We start from the raw sequence: 23431 nt of genomic DNA on the forward strand, positions 1-23431 counted from the left end.
GGGAGTTAAATGGTGCATAATACACTGTACTTTTGTGTTTACTTCAATTTGTTTGCAAAATCATATACTTTCAGCTTTGATTTCCACTTCTAAAATAGGATGGAATCTAGACTCTAACTGAATTATAGCTTAATTCTTTCTCAGTCACCTTAGAATCTTGTAGTGTTCCTTTATTCTGGACACATCTAACAATTTCATAATTTCATAGTTTTTATTGGTAACTGCATTTTATTTGCAGCGGTTCTTTGATAATAAACTCTTAACACATTATCAGTAACACATCAAATATCTTGTAGATGTTCTGTTGACACATTACTTACAGTAAATAGATGTATTTTTAATATGTTACTTCCATTATGCAAAACCTAACCCTCACCCTGGCCTTAATCCTAGCCTTGACCTTAACCTCAACCCAAAACTTAATCCTAACCTTCATATGTTTTTGACATGTTACTGCAAGTCTGTTGAGTGTTTTATATAAAAAGGACCACTCAAAATAAAGTGTCAGCTTTTTATTTACAGTTTCCAAGTGTCCTGCTAATCATCTGAAACTTAAATATGACATTGCATCAATTGCATGACTAACAAGGCTGGATGTTGGTTGCATCAGCAACCAAACTGGATATCATTGAAAACACTGATTACAAACTTTTGAACAGTTAATACAAACTGTTGAATGCCAGTGAAATTAAAAGGTATTATTATTATTATTACAATAATAATAATTAGTACTATTATTACAGAGACCACACTTCAATTTATTTAATTTGCAGGTTATTCATTTTCAGTGTCAGAAAGCAAGAAACACAGTTAACAGAAAACTACAGAGAATCATTTGAAAACTAAATATAATGTCAAATCTAACAGTATTTACTTTGTCCACTCTTTACTTCTATCACTTTAACTTTTGAGTGTGTATGGCTGTAAATAGAATCATTTTCTTTATTAAAGAACACTTGAGGAACCATCTTTTATTAAGAGTGTAGAACACAAACTGGAAATCTGAGACATATAATATTTGAGGCTTCAGTGTAATTTTCAGTATATATACACACATTTAAATTCCTAATGCTGTACATGAATGAACTGGAAGTTAAACAAATGAAAGGGTGGTCTCTTTTACACAGTACTGTAGACCCACACTGATCTGCCATAACAGACAGGCATCAATCTGATATTTCATATTTCACTCAACAGATAATTTCTTATTTGTGCAGTTTTATTTTGCATGAGAACAGAAATATGTGATTCAAGTGCCCTTTAAAACCACATTAATCTGTACTTTGGAAGACTGAATCGAAAGAAAAGGTTACAAGCATATTTCAGTTTGGCCACTCTGCCAAGCGTTAGAAACTTTACAAATCACTTGGCGCACTGTATAAAAAGTTTATTGTTCACTGCTGGTAAATGTCTATGATTTGTCAATGTGGAATTGTCATGTAATAATAAACAAATGCCTGCGATTGTATTTTCACAGCCAATAAGGTCCTGCGGTTTCTAGACTCACTGATGCAGCACAATGAACCTAATAGTAAGATATGTTCTAAGACATTAATATTACAGACACAATGTTTTAATCAATGTAAAGAAGCACAGAACAAGTCACAATTTCATATATTTTTTAATAGATCTCAAATAGCCTACATTTCAGGCAATTCAGCACCCCCCCCCCTTTTCTTTATCACTAAAGTTAAAAGCAAAAAATAATGGGACAAGATGCTGTAAATGAACAGTTACAATAAAAATAAGGAGGCCACAATTACTCTCCAGAATCATTCTGCACCCTGACGATTTACACAGCGGAAAGTAAGTGAGGTAAAAGTCGATGCAAGATTTTCTCCTGAAACCTTAATCTTAACCAGACGTTATTGTTGACGCTGCCTTGTCTTGACTAAAGTGGATTAAGTGTAACCTTCCTGGGGAAAAAAAATATCGCAAAGACAACCACTGATGAACAAAAACAGAAACCCAATGGCTCAAAGAACAAATCTAATTGTTAAAACAGTATAGTTTATCAAAAACAAAAAAAAATTTGATATCAATAAAATCAATAAATAAAACAGAAAGAAAAATGATATTTCAATTTCACACATAGCCTGAGACACAGTGGCTTTTGACAAATGTATCAAGCTCAAATGCCTGGTTCAAAATTCTTGCACTTCTGAGCTGACACTACACACACTGCCCTCAAATGACAAGCTCCATCATTTCGACAGCAAACTACCGGAGAAATTCACATTGTGCACAAAAATGTGCAAGCAATATGCAAAGTGAGAGATGAATCTGAATGTCTGATAAATCAGTCAAATCAAATACCCAAGTTCACTCTAGAAAAGCAAAATCACAGCATTACTGTCATACAAATATAAATTGGTCTTTTTGCAGTTGGAGTTTTGAAATAAATTCATAAAAATGTAAAATGCAAAGTGCCAAATGTTTTAATTGGTCTACCAAAAGACTGAAATGGGATTTAAAGACAAACCATTAAAACCCCAAATTAAGCCTCACAAATGCAACTATTGCTTTGACCATAATCCCAAATATACGCATTACTTCAAAAAAATTTATAAAAAAATACAAATATTTTGCATATTGTAGACTCTATTTTACAATGCCTCCATGTTTCCTAGAAACCATGTTTGTCCTGTCTATTATCCAGCAGACTGATAACTTTTACTTCAAAGAACATTTCAAAGCCATGATGAGAAGTAAAAAAAAAAAAGGAAAAAAGTTGAGTTATTTCAGTAAAAGAAGTGAAAGATGTTCAACAGATGGCAATGGCATTGTACTTTAGCAGCTTGCGCTTTGCAAATACTAACCTAAATGTGTTCCACCAAGCAATACAGATAATCTGCTGTAAACAAATCCAGTCCAATACGCCACCCAGCTCTCACTGACCAAACATTCGTACCTGAACGTTTAGCCCTCGATCCTTTACACTCATTCATATTGATGGGAAAATAACTTATACAGATGAGAAAGTGCTGAAGAACCTTGGCCCTTTAAATACAGAAAAGCTATACATTCATATCTGTGCCTTGTGAGAGGCATTTTGAGTTTATGAGTACATGGCAGAATGTTGTGGGGGGGATTATAATAAAATTAAAACAAACAAACAAAAAAAAAAAAAATGCACACACCACAAAATGCTACTGAACTACAGTTGGTCATCTTTCAACTTCAAGGCTACTTCCTACAATCAACGCTTTTACATCTTTTTTGTGTCTTTTCTTGCTCCTTTTTTTGTTAAAATACATATTTTCACATCAAAGATTTTTGACAGTACAGGAGTGGTAGTGCACAACGACAATACAATAAATTTCAGGTGTCTTATTCTCTTGGTTTGAACATACATGGGTTAAAAACAGGGGCTCTACTCTTCACAGAAGGATATTAGACTTTAGCATCTTCTTAAACGTCCTGATCACAAACATCAAAGCACTGGTGGGAACATTACATATCCTACATCATTTCTCACAGCATCTAGAGTCCTTTAAATAAATGGCAGTGTTATTTCGTTAGAGATTTCAATGCTGTCTGCTGGGGTGGATGCAATAATACAACAGACCCATCAGTATGCCTTTGAATATATGTGCTTGCTTTGGGTATAGATAAAAAAAAACAAAAACAGAAATGTCAATGACCCAATTCAGCCAAAATAAAAAGAAAAAAGAAAAAGAAAAAACCAACAACAACAACAACAACAACAACAACAACAACAAAAAGAAACTAATTCATATACCAAAGTCCAATGCTTTTTTTGAAGGGCCAAAAAAAAAAAAAATCACAAATAACATCACCAAAGTGCAAAGCATAAGTCAAAACTAATGAAATTCATTGCTATTCATTGGATGACTAACCACCCTCTGGTACTGAGAATTCGGTGGGACATACTGCAGCCTACACCTTGTAATAACTTTAGCAAGTCTAGTTTTATGTTTGTATATTTGTCCTGTTGGTGGCAGATTTCATCATTTGTATTTTTTTCATTACTTTGTAGATTTTTTTTACATTAATTCAAACTCTTTTATTTTCAGTATAGTTTATTTCAACTCAGTGCGTCCTCAATTTCATGTCACTGCATTCAATGCAAACATCAAAATAAACCATAGAATCAAAATAATAATCTGACTGCAGTGATTTGTGACAATTATTTGGGACAAGTAAATGGACCCTTACCACATAAAAAGATTTAATTATCAGAAAACTTAAGTCAGAAATTTGTTGTATATTCAGAACATATTTGACCACTCTGTTATTTATTTTGTTTTCTCCTTAAATCTCCTTGAATTCCCCTCCACTCAGAACAGGATTGTGTATTTACTCCTTGAGAATAAGCTGTTATAATTAATATCAAAATCTGTGAACAAGAAGGTTTTCTGTAGAAATCCTGTAGTAAAACTGGTCACTTATCAAAAAGAGGGAAAAGAGTGTAATAAGTCATTGGATATACAGACTGTATACAATAGAAACAATTAGAAAATATGCACTTAGTTCATCATTTTTATTCTATATTTTTATCCTCTACAGAGCGGCTGCAAAATTCAATTAAAACAGCTCCAATTTGGACAATTTGGGATAACAGATTTAAACTTGGTTTCTGGTCATTTCAAATTTGAAAATTTGCATAATTCATAGTCACAAGCTGGTAAACTATAGAAACTTTAAAACTCAGTCTACAATTAGACTTCAGCGTATTTGAAATAAATATAATATTTTAACAGTGCACAGTGGAGTAATCAAAAAAGAGACGTCAGTATACTTATAACCTACTTAAGCTATAATGACCATCCACTTTCTGCTTTGTCTGGCACAGGGGACATTTTAGTATTTCATCATAAATGTCAGCCCTCTTACAAAATGACTACACTAGTCCAAAACTAAATTAAGCACCTTTACTAACATCTAAAATTAAGTATTCTTATGGCGGGGAAAAGGAAACAAAACCTATTCAAAACCCCAGACACTCTATTACGCATCAATGTGATGAGCTTGAGAATTTTACTCCCCTTCCTAGAAAATGCTTTTTTACTCAGAAAAGAAAAAGTGCTATCCACCCCATGACTGTGAATGTGAGTTTAGGGAGAAACACCTGCATATTAATCTCACTGGAACTAGCCTTCAGGCCAGAGTGATGGATGTCTGGGATGTTTCCATCAATGCTGGCTGCATGGCTGTGTGCAATGCTGAGAGTAGACTCTGAGTAGTTGCTGCTACGTGCTCTCTGCGGACCTGGTCTCCCCTCCCTCTGTGACACCTGCAGGTAAAATGGTACTACATCAACAGAAGATTCTGGAGTGACAAGAAGTCCAGTAGTCCTATGAGACCAGCTGCTGGAAGAAATTTCATGTTGTTTTAAGGCACTGAGGCTTCTTAATTCTTACAATAAGAGAGTTTTTCCCAATGTAACTAAAGATATTAAGACAACTACCCTAGCAAGCCCCAGTTTCACAATGTGGACCCATTACCTTGCCTCATCAAACTACTCTTTTAAACCAGGGCCAGTTTGTCCATCACATGTATACATTTTTAGAGGGGAATTTTCAATTGGTGATGTATAGAGTAACACTTTAAATACATCTTTTTGCTTAGCTAGGTTGCTAATGGTTCAATCCTCCTAATGTAGTGTAGAGATTGGTTTTGAAATTCAGTATTTTTATGTTACCAAGCAAATCATTTCAATATGACAGTGTTGAATGATTCCCTATGATTCAATACTAAACTGTAATACAAAAATACTCATTTTTGAGCATCTGTGAGCCATTAAGCATGCTTGTTCCAAAACTTAGACTGGCGATTAGCTGTCTGAATTATATTCTCCTTGCATGTTATTTTAGTGCTTCTTGATTATCCTCTTGATCTTTGCAGAGAGTAAATATGCCCACTACCAGCACTTTACATAAAAATGTGAAACATTTAAAATCTCAGAAGATAGTAGGTTTCTAGGTGTAGGTTTACCAGTGCTTTTGGATAGTAAACAAAATTGCTATATTTGTGTTCCAGGTATCATAATCCCTGGTTCCTATCATCACCAATGTAAAGATATCAGAGTTGCTCTACAGTGAACTCTCTCACATCAAACCACTCTGAATGACTTTGTTTTTATATCAAAGATATACCAATATAGAGATGTTTAAAATCAGTGGAATTCTTCTTTAAACTGCTCCCAGACATATTTACTCTTTTACCTTCAACTGCTACATAGAAAGCAGTGCAGTTTCTTGAATTGAGGCAAGTTGACAAGAATGCACAACATGAATTCATGAATTATTATGTATTCCAGCTAGAATGTTTTAATATTTTGAATTGATAATGTAAAAGTGGTCTTCTTAAATCCATTTTATTCCAATACACTAAATAAAGAAACGAACAAAACACCAAAGTAACAAACAAATATTCAAGTATCCAAATTATTTGGGACAGTCCTACCACACATTTGTTTCAGATTTAAGCCACAGACACTATTTTTTATAGTTCAGAATCAATATATTACTGCTGGTAGTGGTACTGAAATTGTGACCAATATCCAGCTCTTCACAGGAGTGTTTATATTTCATTAGCTGAGGTTGTGCTGATCAAGCTGTCAACATGATCATGCAAATTACAAAGGTATGCAAAAGCCGAAAGGCCTTTTTTTAGTTTAGTTCTGAAAGGGTTAATGCCAAATGATTGCCTGGGGACAGCCTACGCAGTAAAAAGCTGTTTGGCATGCAACAAAGAGCCAGACTGTTTTGGTTAAAAAGCACCTGCGAGATTACCAGTCTATATGCACAGTACAATTACATGCATGGGTAGTATTTCTTCCACATTGGAGTGAAAGTGATATGACAAAGTACAATGTCAGCAGTTTGCAGTATTAGAATATATTACTTCAGACGCTAGTGGGCAGACTTCCTACAAAATAGTGTCCACATAAGTAGTCTGAAAGACTGCTAGTTTTATGTTACAGGCATTACCTGAAACAGGGGCAGAAGCAGCAGTTATAGGGGCAGCATGAGAGTCGTCCTCATCACTGGACCGGCTGGCTTCACCCTCTGGGAGTGTCGGCTGAGGCTCCAGCTCCTGCTCAGCATGACTCCGCAGGGCCAGAATGCGGTGATGCAGAGCTGCAAACAGTTGCCCTGAGTCCTTAGAGCTCGCCTGAGAAAGAAGCACAGGCAAAGCAATGGCACAGCTGACAACCTCTCAACTTCTTTCTAGGGCTATCCACTCACTATCAATGAGATAACCCACCAATAACAGTGGTCCAGCATGACTAAGATTCTGCAAGTTGACAAATTGCATACAGTATATTTCTTTTTTATATTACAACTTAATTTTTGGGAACAGAAGTTTGGAATCAGGCTTTTTGGTAAACCAAGAAAATCTTAAGTCGGGAACAACCCTAATTTTCCCCTTTTCCTATGAACAGCAAAGACTGAAGTCTGTCTTACTGATATAAGGAAGACTTTAATTCCCAGGTCCTCTGTGTCCATGGCAGTAATGCGAATGCTCTTTTCACTGGCTTTGTCCACCTGCATCTGGGCCCAGAGTTTTGTGTTCAGAATCAGACGTAGACTTCCTTGAGTTCGCATCACTGAAGTACAGAAAGACGCATGCAAACACAAATCATTATCAAGCTAAACTATGATGGGAAAAAGAGTCTTATTCAGCCTCTGCATATGGAAACGTCATAAATGAAAAATGCTTGAGTAAGGTGAAATTTATACTGGGTGACTAGGAATCTTAAATTGTACATGAGAGGTAATGCTCTACCAATTACTCCTGGAAAGCTCAAATTACGTCTCAAATTATACAGCATTTTCAAAAGCCTTTTCTAAAAGGTCAGACATGATTCCGTCTGCGCTCAGTATGCAGTTCACACGGATTACCTAGTCTGGACTGCAGCGTTCCATTATGAATGTCAGTGGACGACATGTCATTAAGTCTCAGGAGTCCGCATCCCCTCTCAACCCACGACTGTGAGCTCTTCTCAAAAACAAACAGCTTGCACTGGATCTGCAGGAAAAAAATGTTTAGATAAATGTTTAATGTTTTCCATCAACCCATGTCAGAACATCTGAAGCAAAGTGGATTTACTGCAACAAAAGATATTAAGGGATATAAACTGCACTACTTGAGCTTTTTTGTGAACTTTTTTTTATTTGACACAAATTTTATTAAATCTGATAATTAAAAATTTGGCTTTTTTGGTGTTTATTTTCAGCAGAGGAAGTGGGAGAAACTAAATGAAATTCTGCTTTTATGTTTAACAGGACAGTAAAATGTTCTGGTTGGTGAGCCTTGTGTTTGTATGTATATTACACTATGTTACTGGAAAACACTGAACATGACCACATAACCAAGGATGTGTTGTTAAGGATGCAGCTGAGAAGGCAGGTGTCAAAGATGTGCTTTATTGCTAACTAGGCTAAGTCGTCCGGCTGACGCCAGCCAAGTCATGAAATACCAGAAATCAGTGACAATTCATTACCTTTGCGGGGCTCAGACCCCAAAAAGAATTTTAAATGGCTGCATAAGATTCACGTCCTTAAAAAAATATAAACAGTGAAACAGCGGAAATAAACGGATAAAAAAAATCTGCATTTTCTTTGGAGAAAAATTATATTTTTAGGGGCTTAACATTTCCCATTTGGGGGGGCGATGCCCACCTAAAAAGGGTTTAGAATCAGCATGGTGGAAACCGTCGTGATCAGCATCCAGTTGTACCAGTTAATGGTAGTTTTAGCTCACATCTCAAGAGGAAGCATCCGTTATTCATCCAACACGAAAACTACCCTTTTTATGGCTGATTGTGTTTTTGGAGGAGAAGAGGTGGGGCCGAAGTACTTTTTTGGTCATTTTTCCTGTTTTTTCCTTACCACAGCTAAAAGGAAATTTACTGTGAAATGATTCATAGTAATGTGCAATGCACTGTTCTAGAGAAACTTCTAACTGCTGAAACTATGAAACTGTTCATAGTGGTCATGACAGGAACCAGATGTCTGAAGTGATCAACTCCGTTGACTCCATTCGCTCTGTTGATCCATTCTGAGAATTTGAAGTTCCCTTGAACTCACTTAAATGTCACTCATTTTGAAGCTCAAGCTCATTCAGAGAACAGTTTGCATGAGTAAGCACTTATTATTCTTTTGCTTAATATAATAAACATAATAAACATAATAAAACTTGACTGAACTGTAACTATTCAGGTGTTTTCTTGTTTAAAAAGGTAGAACTGATCTACAGTTGTCAGCTTTGTTAGGTATTGCAACAACAGCATTCAAAGAGAAGAGTATATTAAACGACGGAAACAGTCACATTTCACAAGAAGCTTATACATGCAATGGTTGTAAATATGCTGCTTGATACTGTTTGAGCTATGTGTACCGTTTTGGCCCAAAACATATATTTTTTATACAATTCATGGTGTAGAGTTACATGCAGGATGTTGTAGGGCAAAATAGTACCCAAAGTAAACATACTTTTTAGTAATTACTACTATTTTATCCTTATCAACATCATAAAAGCTCAAAATATGTGTAGATTCAGAGGTCACTTTGAATAGTAAATAAATGGCTATACTGCATTGTAGACATCACGACTGCTGGTCCCAATCACCCTCATTCTAAGAATTCTCGCGAATTGTGTGTCATATCAAACCAATCATTACATGATATCCAGTAGTGTCTTTAATATCTAACCAAGTTGAATGACTTTGTTTACATGTCAAATGATTTAATAATATGGAAATTCCTTTAAAAAAGGTATTTAAAAAGGGCATTCACCTCTGGCATAAACAAGTGTTCAAAAGTGCTTCTGACATCACTTCTAGTAAACTGTCTTGTAATGATTCCAACATCTGTCATGGTTAAGGTCAAGCCCAAGCAATCTGAATTGAAATGGCCTAATGGTGCTTGAAAAAAGGACTTGTTCTTACCTGTAAAACATTGCTTTCCGACTCTTCTCCAGTCCTCACCTCCACCTTCTCCAGCAAGCATTTCTTGGCAGTAGCTTTTGTGTATGCAGCTGCTGACTCCTCCAAAGACTCTGTTGTGTTAGCATCTACAACACATACATGCACGCGCACATGCCATTCCTTAGCACTTCATTTTAGCTTAAGAATGTGAGACTGTTCAGTTCTATGAGAATAGAGTTCATCAGAAATTAATGGTTTGGAATTATTATGTTCTGGAATTTTGGTTTTCCAAGACTGTCAAATTGTCATGGTATGAATGAAAGCTGTATGTTTCACCAAGTTTACTGAGAGGTTAAAAAAGCTCTGGAAAGTGCAACTGGCACCTGATCGGGAAAATTTTAACTGACAAAATTGCAGTGGATGAATTTCCCTTTTGTGAACATTTAGGATAATGAGAGCACTTTTCCCCTCTCCGATTACGCTTACATTTGAACAGCATACCTTTTTCTGAATTGACATCTTGTGATGAGCAGGGTTCACTGGCCAGACTCTCCGCTTCAGACCCCACGCTGCCCTCTGCTGCCACTTTGCTGCATTTCAGTGGGCTCTAAAAGGAACAACAGACTGCTCAACACGATGCTTCAACAAGACTCTGTTAAGGCTAGCTGAGGCAAGGCCACAGAGCTGGAGAATAATTTGTCAGCCATCTTACCAAAACACGATCTGACATGTTCTGCCCAAAAACAAACTTTGTACTGGTGTCGCTGCAATCATCAGCTTTCTGTGTGCTGAAAAAGACAAACATGTTAGGAACTTACTGCTTGAGGACAAATACATAAAAAGTTTAAAGAGCTAGCAGGACAGGATTGTTTTTTAGGAATTAGGTGAGATTTGGTAACGTAATTATTAAGGGGGTTCTTCGTTGATTTTAGTCCTGTCCAAATCCGCCATGTCAGTCATTTTTACAACTGCATGCTCCCGCGCCAGTAAATATTCCAGAAGCTTTTATCTACTATAAAAACCAGCTGCAGAAATAATGCCAGTTTATATGAATCCTGTTCAAATGGCCAGGTCTGTAAATATTCTATTACATTTAGTGGAAAAGCTGAAAGTTAAAGGAAACATTTCTGAGGCTTGAAGTGTTTGAAGACACTTAAAGAAGTTGTTCCTCACTGTCAGGGGAAAAAAGAAATTTTGCGTCTTCAAACCAGTAACTTTTCAGGAGGAAAACGTATTCTGAACTCACAATGGAAATTAAAAGGTAAGGTAAAAAGATTGTTGTTCTATTATTTTGGATCATTTCTATCGGTCCATTTCATGGTGAAAATTTCATGGTGAGGGCAGCTAGTAGCAAACCATGACTATTAGAGCTAGTCATTTAATTTGGGCCATAAATGTCAAAACATGAGAAAAAGCCCATCTCTACATAGTCCTTATATCCGCTTATGTCCTTGTATGAAGTTGTTTGTTAGCACTAAGCTAACAACAATTCACAGTAATTTTTTTGGCCATTCTAGATTAAACAGACATTCCTTAAAGCTTGTCAGACATATTAGCATAAATTTTACATTGTATCCATTTCACATAGACTCTTTCACTGAAGAGGCCTGGTTTATAGAGCGGCCACTGTTTTCCATTTCTAACGACATACTGATTACATACACTGTCACTCTTATTCACAGTAAGTGATGTATCTAGGACTTCCAAAGGCCTACACCAGAGGTCACTAATAGGCAGACCACGGTCCGGATCCAGACCCAGACACTGTTCTATGCGGACCTAAATCTATAACCGATAAACTATGGAGAATCATTTAACTTTGACAGGATGGTCGTATTTTAATTGGTGTAACTTTCCTAGTCATTACGGTACCAATTTAGTGGTCCAGGAAACTCACAGACCAGTTGCATGTGTTTTAAATATCACGTAATGCAACACAGCCAATCAAATCTGTGTACAAGTGAGTGTTGCACACCCAGGGGATGAAGTAAGAAACAATAGTTGAATTACAAAGTGAGTCAGAGGGAAATTATTATTGTTACTAACAAAATCTTAGAGTATAAACACAAGACTCTACTGAATAGAAAGGAATTTTAAATTACATACATGTACGCTGATATGCCAAAACATAGGCCAATCACAGATAATTGTGATTTTCTCATGACAATGGTGCATGTCAAGTTCTGGGATATATTCGACAGTGAACGAATGGTTATCGTTACTGACATGTTGGGTGTGTGAGAAATGGGCATGGGTGAAGACTTGAACGACTTTGAAAAGGGATAAATCATTATGGCCAGACAAGCATCTCCAAAACAGCAAGGCTTGTGGGATGCTCCTGGTCAGCAGAGGTTGAAGGAGGGACAAACCACAAACCAGTGACAGGATGTTGGGAGCCACAGGCTCATCACTGCACGAGGGTAATGAAGTCTAACCCTTCTGGTCTGAACTGAAGGGCCACCATCATCGCACAAGTCAGAGAAAATTTTAATGATGGTTACGTGAGGAATGTGTCACAATACACAGTAAGGATGCTGCTGCATAGCCATAGACCTGTCAGAGTGCTCATGCTAACCCCTGTCCACTGTGGAAAGTGCCTACAATGGGCACATGAGCAACCCATTGTCACATCATGTGGAGTGGCAATATTCTACTGGAAAACCCTGGGCCTGGGCATTCATGTGGACATCAATTTGATACGTACCACCCACTTAAACATGGTTGCAAACCTGGTACACCACTTCAAGGCAATGGTATCGCCCGATGGTGAGGCCTCTTTCAGCAGGACCATGTGCTCTGCCACATGGCACACCATGTTCAGAAGTATTTAGATGAACATGATGAAGAGATCAAAGTGTTGACCTCACCTCCAAACCACTGCAGATACCACAGCAGATACCACAGGGCACTTTCAGAGGTTTTGTAGCCTACAAGCCTCAGTGAGTTAGAGCTGTTTCAAAGGCACACTGAGGACCAACATCATATTAAACATATGTCATAATGTCATTGACATTAAGGTCATAATGTTTTGACTCATCTGAGTACTTTTTAGTCCCTAGAAGACTTTAAAGAACCCCCCCCCCCTTTGATGTTTATAAATAAAAAAACAAATCAAAACCTTTACTTGTATTCTCTCCGGCTCAAATCAAACCAATATGTATTGTCCTACTTCAAAGTGTACAATTCTGGACATTAAAATATGACAGAAAAAACTTGCTTTTTATAATTTTGTGCAGTGATGCTGATTGTTAGGTGTAAAGTCAGAAATTATTGACGCACTGCAATTACTTAAGATAGCCAGGCACTCCTAACACTGTGAGATTTCTTATTCCATCTGAATCTGTCAGAAATATTACAGATATTACATTAGCCCAACTCCTCCTGTTGAAACAAGATGGTAAAACGTTTCAGATGCGTTACCTTGAGTTATTGATGTACTGCAAGAAATAATTTGTCTCTTCTGACTGAGATACTTCAGGTCTGGAATCACTTTCTTTGGTATCTCCTGCTTCAGAACCTTCATCCACCTGCACAGATTTAAAAGGAATAAGTGCTTAATTACACTTCTATCTTCTATCAAGGTTTCCAAATGAATAAAAACAAACAAGCACGTTTTACAATTCAATTGCAATTCCATTTCAGAAAGAGTCTGCAAACCTTAATTCTGTCTTTAAAATTTTGTCCAAATACAAATGATGACTCCAGGGGCAGGACTTGTTCTTTAGTTTTGTCTCCATTTTTTTGGAATTCATCTCCAATGTGTTTTGTCACATGATGTGTGCTTCCATCAGAGTTCCTCTCTGGTTCAGGCTGTGCTTCTGATGGCTTCTTCACTCCATTCGTACTGCTACTATTACCTATATTTTGGCGTAAACAGAATATTAAACAGACGCTCCAAACTCTTTTGACATCATCCTACTCATACTTCTATTAACAATGACTAAACTGACAGATGTACAAGGCCATTAAAAAAAAAGTCCTTGCCCCTGCTTCAGATTTCCTGTTTTTGCATGTGTCACACTAAACAGTATCAAATGTTCATAGACAATATACCCACACACACACACACACACACACACACACACACACACACACACACACACACACACACACACACATTTTCTAAGCCGCTTCTCCCTCAGGGTCGCAGGGGGGTGCTAGAGCCTATCCCAGTAGTCATCAGGCGGAAGGTAGGATACATCCTGGACAGGTCGCCAGTCCATTGCAGACAGACATACACAATCATACACACACTCACACCAAGGGGGAATTTAGCATGTCTTTGGACGGTCATAGGAAACTGGAGTACCCAGAGGAAACCCACGCAGACACGGGGAGAACATGCAAACTCCACACAGAGTGGACCGAGGTCGCCCAGCCTCATAGACAATATAGACAATTCCTCTTGCGCTTTGGACTGTTGTCTTGCTACATAACTGTGCTTGAGCTTCAGTGCTTCAGCACTTAAGGATTGATGACCAGACAATTTTAACAGAACTTTGGACAGGATTGGTAAAGAGCAGAATTTATGATTCCATTGATTATGTCAAGTCACCCAAGCCCTAAAGCAGCAAAGCGCTCCCCACATCATCACACTACCACCACCATGTTTGACTGTTGGTATTATTTTCGTATTCTGCAATGCTGTGCTAGCTTTACGCCATGTGTAATGTACCTTAACTGAGGCGAGTGAGGCCTGCAGTTCTTTGGAAGTTTGTGTGGTTTCTTTTGTGACTTCCCGGATGAGTTTTCACTCTGCTCCTGGAGCAATTTTGGTAGGCCGACCACCAGGGCTGCATGATAATTTGTACTTTTATCATCATCAGGATAGGAGCTTCCAGGATAAACCCATCAGTAAGAGCTGCGTTAACAGCACAGATCATACTACCTCATGCACACGATTGCATGCACAAAACATTTAAAAGCCTAAACAAATGCTTATCTGAACTGGGACTGAACCCTGCTCTCTCTGTCTTTCCTTTTGATCATGTCATAGTATGCTGCTTGTTGAGACCTTTTACCGTACTTCAAATTGCTGATAAGGTTCTATTTAAGTGATGTGTACATTCAACAAGGCTGACAGTAAGCAAGCCTGGGTGTGTCTAGCTTAATTGATCCCAATTATGAACTAAATTAGGTGACTTGGTTGATTGAATATCTAAGGGGTTATTTCTTTTTTAGACAGTTGGTGTTGGATAGTGTTTTCCTTAAATAAATTAAATGAGCATTTAAAAACTATATTTTGTATTTACAAATCGGTGTCCTTGTCTTATATTCAATTTTATTTTAGGATCTTAAACTTGTGTCAAATAGGCTAACAATAGCAGAAATAAGGGGCAAAACACTTTTTCATGGCACTGCATTATTTTAATACACTCACTGCATGGACTGAAAGGTCTGGAGGGAGGTGCCTGAAGCACAGCTGGACGAAGGACGCTGCGCTGCCGCTCCTTAGGTTTCTGGCTTGGGACTCCTGAATCAAACACCATACATAGTTATGGTCTGATTACACTAGGTTTGCTATGTCGTTGTGGTACTACACATTTTAATTCCAAGAGACATTTCATGACATTTCACATAATATGGACTTTTTCAAAGGGTTCTACTATTGACGTATGTATGGTGTACAAAACCATAAAGAGATGATCTTTTACTTCAACCACCATAAGTGAAGGTCACTTAGGAAAATGGCATGTAAAGTCATTTAACTAGGCAGTAAGCATTTACTTGTTCAAAAAGACAAACATTACATTGATTATAGATAAACAATATATTGGATTTTAATGTGCGTTAACCATTCCCAACACTCTCCTTGATGAAGTTACCAGTTACCATCAAAAACCTGCTTAAGCTAATCTATCTTATGTTACAATAACTCAGGTGTGCTGGAAATAGCTAATCCATGCAATGGCTTGAGTAAAGTAAGAAGTCAGGAGACAAATTTGTGTTTTTCTAAATGTATTTTTCTAACCAAGATACTATTAATACTTACTGTCAGATAAATAGTTTAAACCAATTTTCTTGGAAGACCTGTTGCACAACATTGTGGTAGCAGTACTGATTAGTACCAATCACATTACTGATTAAAGTTAAGGATTAAGGGTCAGTGTATAGAATTAGTGTTTAGGTACCGCTTACCAGCACTTGGTGCCTGTCCATGTATTAACGTTGGTGGCCTCAGACGAAAACCCACAACCTTCTCCTCTGTCCAAAAGAAAACATACATTCTAGTCAAAAAACATATAAACTACATTCATACAATCACTGAAAGACAGACTTAAATGCCATCTTAAATGGTGCAGTAGTTACATTCTGGCACCTAAGGCATTGTTATAAAAACTGATGCATAATTTAAGGTGGAAGAGAAAAATTCAAACAAGAAGCTGATGAATAGGATGCTGACTTCAGCTATATGTGACTTAGGCTATCAAAATGTCCTACCTGGTTTTATGTACAGAGCTGCCATATTTACACCCTATGGAAGGACATTTCGACAAGGCAGCACAATGTGTCAGAGCAAGGCTTCCGTAATATGGCGAATACAATGGAGCCTTGTCGCACCATATCCTCCTGACAAAACATCACTGATATCGCTGTGCCCAAGTTGTACAAGGAGGTAAAAACGAATTTTAATTTTTTTTAACTGATGTAAGCAAATATTAATTCCATTGTTCAGACTACACAAAAAGTAGTGCTGTGATGTTGGATGTAACAGAAACTGTGATAAATGGAAATGCAGATTCCACTGTACTGATTGCATAAAAGTAATTTTTTTCCATTAACTCACATTTTATGCATATGGTGGAGTGTTTTTATACTATGACAGTTTTCCTAAAATTAGATTTTTTAAAAATCGCAATATATTTAATCATAATCCCTGTATCATGATACGTATTGTACCGCCAGGTTCTTGCCAATACACAGCCCTAAAATAAAGTACAAGTGTACAAATTTTGTGTCTCACCAGGCTCTGAATCAGAATTTCCAGTTGGGGACTGAGAGAAATTGGATGGCATGAAAACATTATTCTTAGAAACTGGAAAAGAGAAAAAACAAACAGCAATAAAAACTCAGGTAAATGTGAAATGACCAGATGATCAGTAACATCATCAACAGAGAAATAAAACTGCTCCATTACCAGAGTTAGAGGGTGGGAAGTGTGTGAAAGATTTAGAAAAGTTTTCTCTCTTAGCAGGAGGACAATAACTGCTATCATCTTGATCAGAATCTGGAAAACATGGGAATCACACATGAATGTCAATACTAATCACATTCACACACATTCCATTTTGCTCACCATCCACCTTCCATTTTTTCCCCAAGAATTATTTCCTTCATGTTACTCAAGGCCAATCCACACCATCTATCTGAATCTCAAACTACTGCTCAAACAACAACATAGACTCCCACTATGGTCTGGTACCACTTTAAATCAACATGGAATCCAGCCTCTATTTTTTTTTTCCAAATGAGAAGACAACAAATGAGAAACATCTCCATATGCCTTAGTATGTATATAGGTGAGCAGTAAATGCAGCAAAAGCATCAGTGACCACAATACGCAAGTCAGAAACACTTTTATGATCCCAGGACTGCGTTAATAAACAAATAAAAATACATTTTATGCTGATTTTCAGAGTAATTTCCCTTTCATTACTGTGACTCAACCCTCACCTTCTCCATCCTCTGCACCAGATCCATCTGCTGACCTCTGAGGACAGAGTGAGTGTGAAGATTACAGTCCAGTATTGTGCATGATCTATTTTTAAAATAATGCTATACTGTTGCATAAACTGATGAACATATAAAAACATACCTTCTGTGCTCTGTCTTTCTGAAGAACAAGCACTGGTGCTGCTATATCAGGTTTATCTGCAAAAATAAAAGGAGAATAAATCATTGGGGTAGGATACATGTCAAAGCGGAATTCCACAGATTTTTTTTAAAAATCAGCTTGTGAGATGTAAACAAAGTAATTCAAGGTGATCTGATGTGAACTGGTTGATCATAGAGAAATTTACAGATTCTGATTTCTTTCCAGTGGTGGAGACAGCAACCAGGGGATGATGTTTACAACATCATTGGATTTACAATGCAAAACCACTAGTGAACCTACTTGTAGTTTTGTATGTGATGTTGATAATGGTAAGATAGTAGTTCATTTGAAAAAAAATGGTTTCCTTTGCAGGCTATTTTGTCTTTCACTAGTGCATAACTACAATTATTGGCCTAATGTAACTTCTGTCATTCACTACTGAGGTCAGTAATTTAATTTACAAGCCAACCATCTTAAAAAAAATCATCTTTGAGCACAAAGGTTTTGGTTTCATACCATTTACAGACAACTTTCATTTCAGTGTAAACATACTTTTCAAAAAGGTACAAGAAAAAAATCTATAGCCCCTAAACATTACAGGGCCCAGAATCTATATTTTTCAATTTTTTAAGTCTATTCATTGCATTTGTGTGGTTTTATGTACCAATAACATATCCCAGTTAATTTTTGTATGATCATTTTCCAAACTGTCTTTGTTCCAGAATTAAATTTTTTGTTATCATGCATGTAAAACTAATATATGTAAATGAACTCTGCTCTTATTGCCTAGACCTTTTTCAAAAAGCAGTTTGGGCTGCAACATGCAGAAGTTGCACATCATTTTAACGTGAATAAGAGGACTTAATTGCTGGATTCATGTTTGTACTTTCACAACAATGATAAATTCAAAATGGGCTGTTTTTAAAACTTTTTTCTACAGCACAAAGTGACTGGAGGCATCAGAAAACTTGAACTTTGGTCATCGGTCTAGTGCCAAAGGTCAGTACCAACAAGAGCAAATGTTTTTGGTATTCAAGAGTGTTCTCCTCTGTCTCAAGAAACACAACAATTTGGCTAATTCTTTACTCAAAATAAAATAAACGAAAATAAAGACATCAAGCACTGTTATGTGACCACTAAGTGCACCAGAATAGAACCTAGAATAGTTTGTTGATGCACTGATTGCTATTTTTAGACTTTCTAAAGAGCTGGACGTAACCTACTTATTCCTCATTCTAATTTATACAACCCACACAAGCATGTAGCCATTTTTAGCCTTTCAAGCTTTATGCAACCATGAAGGGCTTCCCTTTTTTACAATACTTCCCTTGTTTGGTGTGAACCTACAAAATTTTTACTTCTGCCTTGATGGGTGAACGGTCCACCTGTACTTGGTTGCACACCAAAAAAAAAATGAACCATGGTCCAACAAAAATAGGTCCCAATTTGCTTCCAAATGAAGCCTGATTCAGTTCACTGCAGGTAGGAATGCATATTTATGACCGTCCGCACCAAACGAGGGACTTCACCAATGAGCTGCGTCTGACTAATAACGCAGGCAAGTAATAAAATAACAGCAAAGCAATGTTTAATTTTGCCACATTGATCGTGAAACATATTATATCAGTGACCTGAATGGTTATATTAAAACTGACAAACCATTCAGACAGAAGCAGATATCAAATATGCCTTATTATTATTATTGTTAATAATAATAATAATAATAATAATAATATTGTTGGCAGTTTTAGCTCAAATGGCAGGAAATGTAAGAATAACAGAACACATGTACTACTACAAAATTTCTGACCAGTAAATAAGCACTTAAATATATAATTTGGTGCACTTCAGCCGTTGCAGTGTAAAACCAAGCGAACCAAATAAAAAAAGTCTCTTTTGGACTTTGGCAAACAAACTAGGTGTGAAAACAGACTAAGCTACTACCATGCAAGCAAGGTAGCTATTAGGCAAATTAGATGCTTCAGGGTGGCATAAAATGACCAAAAATATCAATAGTTATGATTGTTATAATCCAGCTGCAGATGGAAAATTAATCTGAGCTAGAACCATAATTTCAGTCCAGTCCCATGTGGCTCAGTTTTTGACTGTACAATCAATTTTGAAACTTTAACAGTGTTCACACAGCGCATCAAAATCTAGTTTCAAAAAACATGACATAAGCCCTTTAACGAAGTGAAAAGTGAAAAGCAATGCCTACTACCATTCCACCACACATCTGACAACGGGGAATATAAGAATAATAAAATCCCAATACCAGTGATGCTTCTGATATGATGATGGCAGAAATGATGATGGTGCCATCATTTGCTCATGTCTATTTTTAACTTACTGTAAGGAGAGGGCAACAAGCAGAATGGCTTTCTGTAATTTCACAGTCCACTGATCAGCACATTATCTCCTCATATGTCTGGCGACCACATGATGCATCAAAAGTGACCCATTTATGATGAGCTCTCAATGTTAAAGGGCTCTTTTTTCGTTCTATTTTATTTTTCCCCTGAGATTCGCTTATTATACTTGTGTGGTTTCATGTATCAAAAATCATTCCAAACCTGTATTAATCCCTTAGAATTAAACAGGCTATTTTTGTTACTGTGCCTTTTAAGACTCGTATGTAAATGAGGTCCTGATTAGCTACTGGGTGCTGTTTCTTATTCAAAATGCAGTCCAGGATGAAACACTCTTTATAACTTCAGTGTGAATCTGTGGAGCTAAACTGCTGTAGGCGATTATATGTAAAGGATTTGGTTCTCATAACATCATAAAAATAGTACATTTAAAATTTGCTGTTACTGCAGCTTAGTTTCTATATATGGACTGTATGGACAGCGGGTTGTGGTATGTGTTAAAACTGTAACAGTGTTTACATACATCAAACGGTTTTATTTTTTTTATAGGACATTTAGCTCAGAAAGCAGAACATCTGCTTTTTCCTCCTTCCATGATTGATATGAGGAAGCTTAAAACTGCATGTCATGGAAAACAACATCACTCTTTTCCTTTTTAATCAGAAAATCTATTTAGATGGGAATTTCAATTTCCAACAAGCTCAGTCCCAGATGAACACTGATTACATGTGCAGTCAAACAGCAGACTGAACGAAAACATGTATGCCTATGAATAAAATACAGCTTATGTAATGCCTCATCTTTGTAATCTAACCATCATGGCGTACGTATGTATGTCATCCATAATCAAAATCAAAAATGGATAACACATAGCAGGCTTGGACCAGTCATTTATATTAACCCAATACCACCCAACTACAAGATGCTTCAGCTATCAGGAAGACGGTAGGAGTTTTGTAGAATGTAAAACACTCCTACAGATGATATCATATATAATATCTTGGAATATTCAGGCAGCATGACATTGATCTCCCTTTTCATGTTTCAAATTCATTGCTGTTGTGAAGTCACAAAAACAGTGAATTTACATATACCCAGCTATTTGGATTACAGGAGTTCAGCTCCGCCCACTCCTGCTAATCAGAAGAGTGATCTTTTGAAAAGTGAGCAAAAAAAAAAAAAAGTGTCTTAGAAAAAGCACCACAAGCCAACACAGCTTCAGTGCGGCCTGGCATAGAGCTACACATCTCTGTAACAGTACAGTACTGGAGAGACAGAACATTATCTTCCAAAACATTTTGCCTCAACCGATGTTCTGATGATAAAGGTGGCACATGCTGCATGATTCGTAGCATAACAGAGTAAACCGGACCTCCTCAACAAAGGGACTGAAGATTCAGGCCTGTATGGTTCTCTTGGTGTACACCACACATGCACTTGTCTACAAGTGTAGAATATGGTGAAGGATGACTCTATCTGACCATATCAGTTTTTCCACATGTGGTCTTTGCACCACTGAACTGTCAAATGTGCACCTGTCTTTGTAATGAGGCGTTTATTCACTGGAACCCTACTGCAATATCTCTCTCTGTTTGGTTGTGGATGGACTGTTCTTGCTGACAGTCTGATCACCTCCTGCATCATCTGAGGAACAAATGCTCTTCAGTTTTTTTTTCTTCTTACATATCACACTAATGCTGGAGCGTCACGCATGTGCATTTTCAACCACAAATCCCAACACTGTTCGCTGATGTCTTTCCCACAGATCTAAATGCACGTCACTTTAGCCACTGTTCACACTGAAACAGTAGCCAGTTCAGCCGTCCTTGTGACTGAAGATCCTGCCATTTGTGGCCCAGTAATGAGCCATCTAACAAAGTCACTCAGCTCTTTTGCTATCTTAATCCAATAGTGAGGTCCACTGGGCCTGCCGAGCATTTTTATATATTCCACAGAGCACAGAGCTTGTTAACTGAATCTGTCACTATGGGCATATATGACATATATCCTACATTCCTCATATTTCACTGACGTGTATGTTGCTTTATGTAAACACAAAAACAAAAAATTTTACACGACCATCTTCCAACTCCTATCACTCAGAACTGAACAGGCCGTTTAAGTGTCTGTCCCTTTAAGACTGATATATGTAAATACATCACAGCTGATTGGCTGCCCCAGTAATTTACTTCATTCAAAAAGCAGTCTGCACTCTTTATAACTTAAGCGTGAATGACGGGTACAGGCTATATACAATTATTTTGTTTAAAAAGTGAGGTTAATTCGTTTTTCTGTGATATGGGCCCTTAACTACACCTCTGCCATGAAAGCTCCTTTACTTGGGAGTGGTACTTCAATGTCAACAAATGTCTTGACATTTTAGCACGAAATCCCTTGTCAACACCATGTCATTTACTTAATATCTTGTGAATACTGATAAACTTAACATAAATACTCAGTTATGTTATTAAATGTACCTGCATTCGTTACTACGTCCCTAACAGTGTTGTGTCTGCAGCCTTAAAATAAAGTGCTACCAAACAAACGTTGACATTAATTATAATTTATTTTAGCCAAACGATTCATAATTAACTACGTTAACCTACCGTCTGTCTAGTTAGCAGCTAGCTGTGTTACACCACCTCAACTAATCACTTTCTACAGCTCTAAGACGAACAAGCACTACCCCCCAAAAAAGTCCACACAAATGCTCCGGCAAAAGTGCATGCATGGAAATGTAGTTTATATTAGCTAGCTTGTATTCCTTTCCTCCCTAGACTTACACTTGCATAAAGAAAGAGTAGCTAACTTAAGCAAAGAAAGCGAGTTAATATCTCCGTAGTCTGATTAACGTTCGCTGTAGCTGCACAGCGGCTGTTCAGCCACTCCTCCTTCTGTTCCTCCTCATTTACCAACATTCACAGTGCGCTAGCTTTAGCTACCCGCTAACTTCTGGAACTACCGTTATTCGGATTGCCCGTTCCACCTTAAATAGTAAGCAGTTCCATTCTGGTGCCTGTACGCGCCAGAATGTGGATGCTGCACCATTTAAGGTGGAACGGGAAATTAATATAAGAAGCTCGCGAATAAGAAGCCGACTAAAGCCAGCTAACGTTAGCCCGCTAGCGATTTGGCGCAACAGGGTTGTTTAAATGAAAACACTACTAACTCAGTTTAAAGCATTCAAGGTTACAGTTGTTCAGCTTTCAGAAACAGAAGCTCGGAAACACCGGTCTGTGTCCCCCGCAGCAAATTACCACTCTCCGGTTCCTTACCTTCATTTGACAAGTCCGCCATTTCAGTCCTTGGCTGTACCCATGAGCCAATGCGATAAGGGCTTTTTGTTTT

The 23431-nt window shown here is 37.3% G+C and overlaps 1 protein-coding gene across 1 annotated transcript; it reads right to left on the reverse strand.

Annotated features, from left to right (window-relative positions):
• Positions 1-1602: 1602 nt before the first annotated feature.
• On the reverse strand, positions 1603-23406 carry ranbp3a (RAN binding protein 3a). The gene is made up of 16 exons (XM_017714301.1): positions 23359-23406; positions 17715-17770; positions 17573-17609; positions 17037-17126; positions 16863-16934; positions 16037-16102; positions 15279-15371; positions 13556-13755; positions 13319-13425; positions 10611-10686; positions 10400-10505; positions 9920-10044; positions 7872-7998; positions 7434-7576; positions 6957-7140; positions 1603-5257 (listed from the first exon to the last, which is right to left on the reverse strand). The coding sequence occupies exons 1-16, from the start codon at positions 23378-23380 to the stop codon at positions 5214-5216; spliced, it is 1548 nt and encodes a 515-aa protein (XP_017569790.1). The 5' UTR covers positions 23381-23406; the 3' UTR covers positions 1603-5213.
• Positions 23407-23431: the final 25 nt, after the last annotated feature.

This window comes from Pygocentrus nattereri, chromosome 15 (assembly GCF_015220715.1).
Source record: "Pygocentrus nattereri isolate fPygNat1 chromosome 15, fPygNat1.pri, whole genome shotgun sequence".
Lineage (NCBI taxonomy): Eukaryota > Metazoa > Chordata > Actinopteri > Characiformes > Serrasalmidae > Pygocentrus > Pygocentrus nattereri.

What these genes read in the sequence shown, in the direction of transcription:
- ranbp3a (XM_017714301.1), bottom strand. Translation starts at nt 23,380, where the DNA reads ATGGCGGACTTGTCAAATGAAG. An exon ending in TTAAAGTCTTCCTTATATCA is followed by an intron (nt 7,141 to 7,433) that starts GTAAGACAGACT and finishes CTTCTTTCTCAG; the next exon opens with GCGAGCTCTAAGGACTCAGG. An exon ending in TGCTTCTGCCCCTGTTTCAG is followed by an intron (nt 5,258 to 6,956) that starts GTAATGCCTGTA and finishes TTTTACCTGCAG; the next exon opens with GTGTCACAGAGGGAGGGGAG.